General features: G+C 41.8%; 2 protein-coding genes across 4 annotated transcripts in view; both read right to left on the bottom strand.

Moving 5' to 3' along the window:
- Nucleotides 1-1,162: 1,162 nt before the first annotated feature.
- On the bottom strand, nt 1,163-5,925 carry cpb1 (carboxypeptidase B1 (tissue)). Its single transcript, XM_069703553.1, has 11 exons — nt 5,861-5,925; nt 5,111-5,186; nt 4,709-4,833; nt 4,482-4,578; nt 4,278-4,373; nt 4,057-4,161; nt 3,858-3,968; nt 3,647-3,737; nt 3,032-3,234; nt 1,831-1,915; nt 1,163-1,531 (listed from the first exon to the last, which is right to left on the bottom strand). The coding sequence occupies exons 1-11, from the start codon at nt 5,923-5,925 to the stop codon at nt 1,344-1,346; spliced, it is 1,242 nt and encodes a 413-aa protein (XP_069559654.1). The 3' UTR covers nt 1,163-1,343.
- Nucleotides 5,926-6,304: 379 nt separating this feature from the next.
- The window catches only part of agtr1b (angiotensin II receptor, type 1b), a 110,075-nt gene continuing 103,586 nt past the window's right edge, over nt 6,305-12,793 (bottom strand). For 2 of the 3 annotated variants that reach the window (XM_069703559.1, XM_069703560.1), the window contains one exon: nt 6,305-8,375. In XM_069703559.1, coding sequence (XP_069559660.1) covers nt 7,178-8,269 — 1,092 coding nt within the window. In that variant the 5' untranslated portion in view covers nt 8,270-8,375 and the 3' untranslated portion in view covers nt 6,305-7,177. Of the gene's footprint in view, nt 8,376-12,560; nt 12,687-12,793 lie in introns of those variants that run through there. The other variant, XM_069703558.1, reaches the window with a different exon arrangement.

The following is a 12,793-nucleotide window of genomic DNA, read 5'->3' as shown; positions in this document are numbered from 1 at the left end:
CTGCAGGTTTCACCTTTCAAGCACGAACCTCTCTCTCTTGAGACTTGTGTCATCTTCATTGACAAGTGTCAACGGAGACGCGCGCAGATGATGCCGTAAAGAGAGGCATTGAGTTCAGGAACAATGTGTTCCTTAACAAACGTCTGGCAATTTGTCGCCATCTTGTGGATTAAAGACATCACAGCAAGGCAGTTACAGAACAAACAGTTCGCCGTGGAGGCCAACTGGTCCTACCGTGTTACTACTACTACAGGCAATTATTTGTAGTGGTGTCATTGGAGATCCTGAGTCTCAGATCAAGTGGTACTTTTAGAGATGGGTCTCATAGAGAGGAGTGGGGGAGGGAAGGCGGGGGGAGGGGGGGGGGTCATACATTTAAATCAAAATATAAATTAAATACATAGAAATGAACATTTGTAAGAATATTAGCTTGATTAGTCACTTTTTTTTTTTATTTTATTTTTTTTTTAAAGAAAAGTATAAAACTAGTTGGCCTAATATTTCAATTTGCTTTTTTTTTTTGCATTTGTCATGATATTTTAGAGAAAAAAAAGCAATCACTTATGTTTACCTTTCTACCTTCGACCCAGGAAATGTGTGCCAGTGCAGTTAAATTTCCTGCTGGTCTTTGGCTCTTTTCTTTTAGTCCCCCCAGGGCAGATGCTTGGCAGAATGGAGACGCTGCCAAGGAGTACTCTGTTTTTGTTCTCGTGTACTGTGCTGCTGGACTCGAAATCCTTTAAAGACTGATACCCCCCCCCCCACCCCTCAACCCCCACCCCCCACACCACCCTCTTGTCCTCCACCACTGGAACAGTGCCATCTGAACGAGAGGGATCACCAGGGTTCAAAAGAGGCTGATACAGTGAATTAGTGGACTATTTTGTTTCTTGAAGCAATCTCTTGTTTATGTAGGAACACTGAACTGTTTGCGTGGTTACATTTTGGTGTCTCACAATGTTTCCTTGAAGAAAATCCCTCCTGCAATTGCAGAAAATGCAGCAGACAGATTTTCTGATCTATAAGTGATGTGTTGCAAAGTGTAAGCACTATTTTATTCACTGTGTATCACTGTTTTGTTGTAGATTTTCATACAAATGGCGAAGACTCAGCGTACCAGATGCTGTATTATCATATACACAAAAAAAATTGATTCAGCATGTGGGGATGGATCATTGATTTTATTGTTTGCACTCATCTTGACATTCTGTCAAGCACAGTGAGGAAACATGGCGGGTGGTGCCCGTATCCATGGATACGGGCAGAAGATGGCTGAGAGGTTGGAGGGGCTGGGGGCTGGTACAGAGGAGCTGAGTTGGCAGGGGTCCTGGCAGTTCCGCTTTTTAATAGAGGTTCTTCTGCACGTAGGCGGCAATGTACTTGACGGCCAGCATGGTCTCCTCGCATGTGGGCTTGATCTGAGACTCGGGCAGCAGGAAGCCATAACGACCAGTGTCACGCAACTCGAAGGTGTAGGAATATTTCACTCCCAGGTCGTAGGCCCAGTCGTCAGAGCCTCCAGCAGCGGGGTCTGAGGGCAGATAAGGAAAGGGGGGATTATTCAGAGTGGAATATGCTGATGACCTGGGACAGTCTGAATGTGTTTTCATTCTGGCTTTAGGCAAGGGCAAAAAAAAAAAAAAAAATCCTTTGCATGAAATAGCTGTGGCTCCTGATTGCCTCAGAGGCCGTATCTCTCAACAGAGACTGGTGCATCGTGAAAACATCATAATGCATAACATTAGAGGTAAAAATAGACTATCAAGCTTCCCCAGAATACACTATTTCCCCTTCAAAAACCAATACAGCTGCAGAATTTGCTTTACTTACAGATTGTGGCAGCACCAGGTCCACTGGTGTAGCGGGTGCCATACAGTCCACGCAGAGCAGCAGAGGCTCCCTGAGCAACCTTCAGCTACAATACACAGGAGAAAGAACAATTTAAAGGTGTTAAAGGACAAATTAGTAAGGTCGTGATCCATAAAGTACAGATATATTCACATATATGGATGAAATCTCAGCTTGTTTTTCAGGCACACAACAGTATCTCTTTAAAATTGGCTGACGTTTGCAACCATCGGTTACTGTTCATACCAGATAAGGATCAAAAGTGGAGCACTGCTATAGAAAATCAAACTATCGAACTACAGCTATTAGTATAACTTGTAAATGTATGTTGTTTTTTTCTCCATGCCTCAATTGCATGAGCTCAAAGAAAACATTTCGACTGATATTACAGAAAATACTTAGAAGCTTCGGTGAGTTGCATGCAAGAGGAAATGAAAATCCCCGGAGAAATGCACAAGCAGGAAATTATATTTCTGGACGAACAGATGAGTTACGACAGATCCCTGGAGTTCTTTTGTTCTGTAAAGTGTCAGTGGAGAGCCTAAATTACAAGTGAGTAATAGAGAAGTAGAGATGTGTGATCTGCCTCGTTTAGTGTGAGAGCTGGAGCAGGGGTGTCAGTGTTAACTGTGCAGCCCCTCGGACATCCCAGTGAGAGGTAAAAGAGCCATGAGAATGAGGCATGTGAGCAGGGAGTAAATGATTTGCTGCAGCTAAGTGTGTCCCTTAGATAAGAGTCAAACAGTAATGGGACAGGGCTGATTTCTTGCTTAAGCTCTTGGAAACACCTTAAGAGATTGTATGACATATTGCCAATATATATTCATGATTTAAGACCCCATTTTAACTTTAAAAACTCCAAATTATAAAGACATTGGTAAATAGTCTATCTCTCATGAACATAATTTCTATACAGATGTAACACAATTTTAAATTTGTGATTTTAAAATACAATGTACCTTTATGTCGTTATTGGAGGAGCCAGATTGAACAAAAGTTTAACACTCATATGTCTGATACAGTAAATATTGTTTACTCCAATGTATACTTTGCAGCACTATAGCGATGCATGTGACATTGCTATGATGTATAATTATCTATCCATTGTCACTGAACAGGAATAGCCTAATTCAGAAGTATGTACTGAGCAGTAAGTCATTGGTGGCAGATGTTATTGACTGACCAGCTCGCTGTGGTGTGCGGACAGCCCATAGGTGTAGGAGTAGGGGAAGAGCAGCAGCTGAGAGTAGGAGTGGATGGTGATGTAGGCCTTGAGGATGGACTTGTTCCTGCGGATGAAGTCTGCAACATTCTTGACCTCAATCTCGGACTCGGGACTGTAACCACAGAAGGTTTCGCTGCAGGGGTTGCTGGAGGCTCCAATGGCTGCAATGATGTTGTGGGAAATTATTAGTGATACTTTTTTTTTTTTTTTACTTTTTAAAATGCATTATGATCATACTTAAAGGGACAGTTCAGTTTTTCAAAAGTCTGAGAAAATAACCCTCGATAATGTCACGGTGTCATCAGGGTCATCTTAGTTTTGGCTGTTGGCTCCAAAGCATGCTTTACTAACTGGAGGTGTGATGTTACTAACTTGCATTGTGGAGAAGATTCAAGGTTTTTAGGGTGGGACTCATAAAAAGAGCTAAAAATCTGTATATTTTGGTCTGTGCACCACAGATTTCAACTATTCTTTTTAAGTCTTTTACCTACAAGGCCCCCAACTTTATGGAAACGCAATATTAAATTGCTGCAGTAGCCCTTTAAAACACAATTATGAATATGGTGCGCTTACTGCACCAGCCAGCGTTGAAGTTCCTGTTGGGATCGGTTCCAATGCAGCTGGATCCAGACTTCCTGGAGCGAGTTTTCCTCCACATCCTGTTCTGAAGTTAGCAAGTGGAGAAAATACACGTCAAACATACATTTCACAAACCAACAATTAACAGCACAGGAAAGTTTCTTTTAGGTAAGACTATATTTTCAGTCTTGAAATGGACACATACGCTCTTGTGGGTGTAGTCGTAGCCATCAATGTTAAAGACGGGCAGAACAAAGACATCCATCTGGTTGAGCAGGCTGGTCATCTGAGAATCCTGGCCGTAGGTGGACAGAGCCTGAGGACGATTGCAAAACATTCAGAGCTCTAATCCGGGGAAGCCTCCATATCAGTGCTTGCTCTCCACTTCCTCACGTCTTCCTTACCTCTTTGACAAACCACTGGCAGAAAGCAGTTGAGATCCACTCTCTGGCGTGGATACCACAGTCCATGAAGATGGCAGGTTTGGTGAAGCTGGTCTTGCTACCGAGCTGCGATTTGGTGGGCATTTGTTAGATGGTACTGTACTATGAGTGAAAAACCTTTAAAAATTCTTTGACACATGTGACTGATATTCATATTTAGATAGCCGATAAGCCTGACTTACCTTGAGGACAGTCATGGGACGTCCCTCGTACGTGTTTCCAATCACCTGCTTGCTGATCAGACTGGAGGAGGAAATGGAGGCCATCCAGGACTGGATCTAAATTCAAAAGATGGACATATATGAATAATAATAATATTAATAAAGACTCAAAATAACTGTCCAGTCTGGATTGAGATTTGTAGTGATAATGTTTTAGACTCTTACATCATTCCAGGTGTTGTACTTGGTGTAGCTGTGGCCTCTGGGAGAGGCCCCGTTAGACTGGCCCTCAACAGCAGCTTGAACATCCTCAATAAGAACCCTGAGGAGGGATTCATTAAAAAGTGTCATAACATCATAAGAAAAGATGAAACCTGGTGTTTAAGATGTTAAAACTTGATGTGACCAAGTGGAAATCAGATAACTGCTTTTAATTTGCTCATTTAACCTACACCTGGTCCATGTCGCTCTGCTGCAGGATGGTGTACACCTGATCGAGGTAGATGGCCTGCACACGGATGTCCACGTCAATGTTGATAGTCACCTGCTCAGCACTCTCGGGGCTCCAGAAGTCGACCTGCAGGTGGCACCAAAGTCAAACACTTGAGCTTTGAAACATTCAGATGAAATCTAAATTAATTATTATCATGAAGTGATGAATATGTCGAAGTTCATGAAGATCTACGCAGCATTTTGATATAAAAATCCATGATAGAAAAAGGTGAAGGTGGAAAAAATGTGTATATCAGAAAAGGTAAAGGTAAATTCAGCCCTTTCCACCATTAACAAGCCAGATAAACCACTTTTGTGAGAGAGAACAGCACTGCAAGGTGTTTGTGAAAGCAAATAGGTACCTCAATGCTCTTGGCCAGGTCTTTAATGAGGGTCACATGTTCATTAAGCACAGGCTTCAGACGGAAGACTTTCTCTCTATTGAAACAAAAGCAAGTGAGACCATAAATGTACAGTACAACGTCCACAAACGCAGGGGTTCACCCTCTTTACTGCTCAGTAATGCTTACAGAAAATGTAAACTGTACAGGTATGAGCTTTTTACAGGAGTGAAATGATTTTGATGGTTTACTGTGTTATTCAGTGACACTTCAGTAAGGTTTAGCACGATGATATTAGCTTGGTAGTACCTTTGGTAAGTCTTTGAACTGCCGTGCTGCATCACTTTCCCTCCATTATTGATGATATACTCAATATCTACATGCTAAACTACCATGTTCAGAGGTTTGGGGTGAACTAAGGTTACAATATATTTGTCTGAAAACTAATATCAAGGAAGTCCTATTTTATAAACTACAACCTCTTCATATTAACAAATGGTTTACCAATGAACACGAATTACTGGAATTTAGATACTTTCAACTGATGGGAGGATAACTACATTGAATCAGACTGCTGCCTTATGCAGTTGTCTTGTGGTTCACTAGTTAACATTGGAGAAATACAGCATTAAGATATACAGTATTATCTATCGTTATTAGTCCATAACACAATGCAAAGCAAAGATTAGCACTGCAACATTTTACATTTTGATAGATATTGAGTTCACAAGAATGAACTGTTTTGTGGTTTAAATAAAATTGTGAACTTACCCCTCGAAGCGAGTGATGTCAGCCAGGGCAACAGCCAACAATCCGAAAAACAGGAGGACCTTCATGTTGATAATGTGGCTGACCCCACCTCTGGCCAGCATTTATAACCCCCAGTTTCCCGCACATCCACCAATCCCAGTCTGAGATCCAGCAATATGGAATACATCCTCCCTAAAAGATCCCCTATGGTGCACCTGTTATTTTTAGGTGATACGTGGAGGGGCCAAGATGATGGAGGGTCAATGATTAATAGATGCCGGAGGTGGGCTTAGCCAAGGTCACTTGATTTTGATAATAGTGACATAATCTCAGATCAACTGTTGTTTCTGGATGGTTTGGTAACTAATGACAGGTTTTCATGACTAATCATCAGTTACATAATAAATGACCTCCGTGATGAGGTGATACAAAAAACAACAACCAAAAACCGGATTTTCTTTTTTTTTCATTTTATTCATTGTTTCATATATTCACAAAATGTACACTTACAGAGTAGAAAAAACAAAATCTATTAACATACCACAAAGACAACCACCAGAGACACTGACAATGATCACCCAACCTGGAGTGTTTGTGTAGCACTCAAATTTTTTTACAGTTTGTTATCATACATTTTCACAAGTAGCACATAAGTTGACAATACCATATACCATAGAGACACCAGTTATCATAGTCAGATATGGTACAGATATAAACTGACGTTACATTTTGCTAGACTTTTCCATCTATTGCATGTATACAGCTGCTGGCAGAGCATGCATAGGTGGCTGAGGACTTTTTTTTTTTCTTTGCTTTGGCGTCTTTGCTGAGCACTCGATCACTGTTCCAACTGGTAAAAGACCTGCTGAGCACACAGAATGGTTATCACTGGACAATATATTACTGCACGGTTTCATTAAGGCACAAGGCTGACATGCATATCTTCTATAAATAATGGGATAAGCGATTAGTAATTATGTGTAGACTTTTCCAGCAGGGCAATACTCCATTAATATGGCCAATTCATAGATTATTTTTTTTTTCACTTACTGACATTGACATTCATTTCACAGGCTTAGATGGAAAGATTTGCCAGCATTTTGTGACATGTGGTGGTATATGAATAATTATTCTGCAAATAAGAACTGTACAAGGTAGTGAATGTCTGTTGGTCTAACAGAAGGACTTGAATATAACATTTCAACCATTCTGCACGGTTCAGTGCTTGGTAATACAGTTGGGATTTTAAAAACATGGAATGTCTCCATCACCGGCCCCTTAACCACAGACCAAAAGAGCAGGAGAGTGAAATTGTATCATTTCTTTTTTTTTTTTTCTTCACTTAACATCAGAGGAGGCATTACTTTTGACTGTAAGGCTCAGGGCCTCAGAGGCCCGAAAAGAGAGCATGCTCATCTTGGAGGTGATGCTCGGGTGAGGCCTGGTAGGTCCACCTGCCGAACAGCGCAACAGACGCAGTAGGTTTTTGCGAAAGGTGCGCCCCACGAAGCCGTACACGATCGGGTTAACGCAGCTGTTGAAGTAGGCAATGCAGATGGTGAAGGGCATTGCAGTGTCAATGATTTCCAGGATGGTGCAGTTCTTCTCCAGTATCAGTTGGGTGAGCACCTGCAGGAAGTGGAACACCTGATGGGGCACCCAGCACAAGAAGAAGGCCAGGACAGCAGCTGCGAGCATGCGCAGCACCTCGTCGTCCCGGGAACGGGAGCTTTTCTGGATGTGTGTCGCCCCCAGCAGCGCCCGTCCAATGAGGCAATAACAGGTGATGATGATGATGAAGGGAACCAGGAAGCCCAGCAAGCTTTTCATGAGGCTGATGGCCAGAAGGCTCTCCTTCAACCTTATGTTGTTTTCAACGTTCTGGTGCAGAATGCCACAGACCGTAGTGTTGGAGACTGAGATGTTGTGGATATTCCTGGTCAGCACTGTGGGCACACTAAGCAGGAAGGCAAAAAGCCAGATCACAACACAGGTGATGTGTGCGTACAACACAGTGCGGAACCGGCGTGATCGCACTGGGTGCACAATGGCCAGGTACCGGTCAATGCTGAGTGCTGTGAGGAAGAAGATGCTGGTGTAGAGGTTGAAAATCACCAGCCCTGCACTGGCCTTGCACAGGAATCCTCCAAAAGGCCAGTAATACCCCGTGGCAGTGAAGGTCGCCCACATGGGTAGAGTGATGAGGAAGGTTAGGTCTGAGACAGCCAGATTGAGGACAAAGATGCTGGCTACCGTCTTGAGCTTCATGTAGCAGTAGATGACTGCCACCACCATACTGTTTCCGACAATGCCGATGACAAAGATGCAGCCATAGACGATGGGTACCAGGGTGAAGATGAATTCATGGCTTCCAGACATGCCACATGCCAGCGCGATCCCTTCTGTCGCTCCTGCAGTTAGATTCTGCATGTTCCCCTTTTAGTGCCAGATCCAAGGACTTTTAAACAGGGGGCCCTGTCGGCAGGGTGCGTCTACGGTGACTGATACGGGCCTTGGGCGAGGGCCTCAGCGAGTCCTATAAAAGAAACACAGCAAAAAATGTCACAGACAGTCTAGGAGAAGAGCCATCATTACCGCTGGCATGGCCCATAAACGCTAATCCACACGAGCACCCATGAAAGTGCTCACCCTACACCAGCTCATTAAAGACCTGCACATTAAAGCCATCCTGACGCTTTATGTTATTTCTGTAAAATAAGAAACCATGAAAAGCAGATGTTGCATGTTATTCAATATTCCAAAAATGCCCTTTGAAACATCATTATTCAGACAGTCTGCATTCTGCCTTCTCCTCTAAATCGTCTCTCGGTTAATGAACGGCAACAGTAAAAACCGTACAGTGTTTATCAAATGGTCCGTCCATCTGGGTGGACTGTCAGCACCCGGAAGGAGAACATTAATGCCTTGTGTTATGACCTGTGTTAATGAAGGCTGCATGGCAAAGTGTGAGCTCGGATAACAACACCATTAAACACTAAGGTACTGAGGGAGCGGGGGTAGGGTGCGGGGGTGGGGGGGTGTTTGAGGCTCCAGTCACTGTAGAAGACATGTCACGTTTCAAACCCTCGGTGTGCTGAGATACATTGTACCCAGCATGAGAACTTCTAATCAGCGCACACCTAAACAAACAGGACAGCAGGGATTCGGCTTTGTGGAAACTTTGCTCTGTGAGAAAATCAAACCTGCGTGTTGCGGAAAATTTGCCTCGGGGCTAGTTTTTGCTTCATTTGTATGAGCAGAATGTGAAATGGGAATAAAAAACAAATTCTCGCCTTTGTTGGGAGTCTTTATATTTAATGGAATAGCTTAGCGAGAGTCATTAACGGAGCTGCTGTTATAATATTAGCATAAGCCTCATGTATACAACTCTATAGCTGCAAAGACGGTTTCTGTTACTAATTGCATGAAAATAACAACATGTTTGTGGTTAGATTAAAACCAAACAGATGCAAAGGTAAACATGCTCTGAATTTGGGGCTCAAATGTAGGCAGATAACATATAAAGACAATAAAACTATCGCTTTTTTTTTCAATAGGCTGTTTTTTGTTTTAGAGCACTTGTGAAGTGGTGAAATGCTGACATCGGTTTAACTTGTCAGGACAAAGATGGAAATCCTCAGATTACCAGTTTGACTAAACTAAGCAGGTGTCTTGCCACAAGATGGCATTCTAGCTTCAAGTTTTTACTCTTTAAATCTCACAGTTGACTCACTACAAAATTATCAGGATGGAAAATATATGGATAAATTTAGCCAGTTAATCCAGATAAATACATATATTTAGAAATATAAAAAAAAATTCTGGAAAAATGCAGCTGTAGCTACTGAAAGTACTTTTAAAATATTTCCTCTTCTACATTCCTACTGCCCTCTGGTTGGCATTAAGACAGTCTGAGCCCCAGCTACAGAACATTTTTATCTCAAAGTCAGAGATCTCTTCATTTTCCACCAGGTTTCAGTCGATGAATTCTTTGGAAAAAAATAAAAACCTCCGTGAACTGAAGCAACAACCGTATCGGTTGCAGATGTGGGGATTGTTGAGTGTGGAAGATGTGCGGGTGCCAAGGGCAACAGAATAATGAAATATCACTGGGAGCTTCCTGCACAGACCCCGGCCTAATAGGTAGGGTAAAGCACCAACACAGATGTCATCGCTTTGATTTACTGTACATGTGTTTTCTTTCATTAATGTTTATAACAGTGGGTGGCTGTAAATTCAAACTATGCAAACGAGAGCAGCAAAAAAACATACCAGTTTCACATTTAAGGGATTTAAAACAGTTTAAGAAAATCTCTTAATGCTTCGAAGATTTCTGAGCACCACAAATGGAAATCAGGGAGAAAATCGACACCACATAACTTCTAGCATTAACTGAACAGTTTTAACCACCAGTATTTTTCCATGAGGGAGATGCTGATGGTTAATGGGACATGTGTGGGTAGTGAATATAAACAAGCCTGAAAGTTATTGCTGTGTATACATGTATGTGAGTCCGATAATAAAGGTGAGGTGGTGCAGAATGAAGGTGACTCGGAAGCATGTCATTTAGTGTGGCTGTGTCCAGTGAGCTATAGCTCGGAGTAAGATGGCACATAACTGAATGACAGCCATAAACCCTGGGTGACCACAGACAGGAAGGTAAACAGCTACTTCACAAGGTCCATGAGCAAGCTGCATCCTCTAAGACAAGATAAAGCACTGCAAAGCCACACACTGTTTTTAAACACACAACTGCTTACAATGAACGCTAAAATTAGTATTCGGAGGAATTTCGATATCACTTTTTGCTCCACAGGTCATCGACTGACACTATAGTAACAACATTTCTTGTCGAATCCTATTTTTGGGGAATTTGAGTGCAGCCTTTTCCCAGAATGATGGGAAGTTTTCAAAAAGCTAAACATAGAGAAGTTGAAATTCCACCTTGCGCTCGTAAGGTTTGGACAGAATCGAGGTTCCCATCAACCGAGTTATCTCAGGCTGCCCTTGGCTTGAGCACCAGGCTGCTCTGACATGAGCACCACCATCTGGCTGCCCATAGAGAGAGCCACTAAAAATGTCTGCTTGATGGAGTGAATGATTTATATCAGCCCATTATGAAGTGAGGTTCATCTCACTGGGAACACATCACCTCAGCCTGCCTTCATGAACATCCTTTTGTTTAGTCCTTCTTTCAGCCACGTTTGGTCAACAGGATGTTCCGCAACAATGGGTGCTTCCAACTTTTTGCATCTTTTATGAACACTTTACTGGGATGTAAACTTATCCACCAACAAGACAGGCTTTAAAACTGCAGAAGAGCTTAATTTGTCACTATCACTCCTTGTAGGCTAATAGTAGAGGTGTCTAATAGTGTAGTGCATCTCAACCGTAACCTCCTACAACTCACTTCCTCCTCTGTCTCAACTTACAGGGTGTCACTTCAGCTCAAGAGTTCCTTAAAGTAGAGAAACGTCACTAACTGCTGAAGAAACCTGTTAAATGTTACATATGGTGGCGCAATGCAATGCACTTTATTGCTTTTTTTTTTTAAAGAAATGCACAAAAAAAGAACATTTTATAAATATGTGCATCTTCTGCTAGAAGAACAGAACATTTAGATTAAATATGCACATGTCTTTGACAGCGTGACAATGTCTGTGAACTAACTGAGGATTTGACTTGTGGTTTACTAATGAAAAGATTGTCTTCATGAGCCATGTCTGCATTTATCTGTTTATAAAACAGATCATATGACCTACACAATTAAACAGCACAAAATTCTGCCTGTGAAGTTTTCCTTCATTTCATGTTCTGGTATTTTCAATTACATTAAGATAACATGAATAAATTATACATAAATACAACAATACAACATAAATTATAAACCTCACCTACTTATTTACATCCAATGTGATAGTTTGCGCAAAGATTATTTCTACAGAACTTTAGGAGAGCTTTAGTCTCCAGCATGGAAACATTAAAAGTATATGTTAAAGTATAAAAGTGAATGTTTAAGAGCATGATGTTAAGCAGCTTTCACTCTGATCAACTTAGTCTGCAACAGTGTCTTTAATCTCTTCCTCAACATGCTCATTCTTTATGATCACCCAGTTTCACTCACTGACAAGGCTGAAAATGAAATGTAATCACTTTTTCTCTTGCTGTCTTCACCCTCTCGCCTTTGTCACCTCTGTTTTGGGATTAAAATTCTTCATAAGTGAGGATTTTTGAGAGAGCTGAGCTAATGTTTATCAGAAAATGGATCCAATTTTCTGCGGGGATATAAGACCCAAGTTTGTTTAGTCTGCATAATGCCTTTCTGTATTCTTCCCATCCCTACCGCAAAGCTATAGTAGTTGTTTTAAAGGCTCTACATACACAAACACAACACTTTCACATGGACAACTTAAACAAACAGCAAAAACAGTTTGCACAGATCAGGTCAGTGAATAATTCAAGTTTGTTGTTTATTTCAACATGTGCATGTTCCCAAGGTAATATTAGCAATTTCCAGTAAAGGGCCTATAAGACAAAAATGTAGAAAATCTAAAACCTTTTTGAGTCTACGTTGAGCCACAAGAGACAATAAAAAGCTGCAAAAAAAGAGTTTTTATTGAAATCAAAGTTGATCAAAAACAATAGTAAGACTAAGACTGCCGATATATTTTTCTTTAAAGTTTTTACAACTTCCTGAGAAGGAGGTAAAGTGATCTCTTACCTGTGATGCTGAAACAGGAGGCGACTGATGCTTTCAGAGCAGGACAGACAGAGAGATAGAGAGACCACCGCAGTGTGCCAGTGACTGCCTCTGATTTAACTTAACCGGTGGAGCGAGACGAGCAGGAATACAGTCTGACACACAAACCCCCTCCTCCCCCTCCGCACCCCCTCCACACCACCCACTACTCTCCCTCTCTTACACACACACACACACACACACACACACACACA

This window comes from Brachyistius frenatus, unplaced genomic scaffold, assembly GCF_029030835.1.
Source record: "Brachyistius frenatus isolate BFR_SWC_R1_liver_20210118 unplaced genomic scaffold, ASM2903083v1 Contig_47, whole genome shotgun sequence".
Lineage (NCBI taxonomy): Eukaryota > Metazoa > Chordata > Actinopteri > Embiotocidae > Brachyistius > Brachyistius frenatus.
Note: the sequence above shows the minus strand (reverse complement) of the source record. Positions and strands in the feature narration are given on the sequence as shown.

What these genes read in the sequence shown, in the direction of transcription:
- cpb1 (XM_069703553.1), bottom strand. Translation starts at nt 5,925, where the DNA reads ATGAAGGTCCTCCTGTTTTTCGGATTGTTGGCTGTTGCCCTGGCTGAC. An exon ending in AGTACAACACCTGGAATGAT is followed by an intron (nt 4,374 to 4,481) that starts GTAAGAGTCTAA and finishes TTTTGAATTTAG; the next exon opens with ATCCAGTCCTGGATGGCCTC. An exon ending in ACGACTACACCCACAAGAGC is followed by an intron (nt 3,738 to 3,857) that starts GTATGTGTCCAT and finishes TGCTAACTTCAG; the next exon opens with AACAGGATGTGGAGGAAAAC.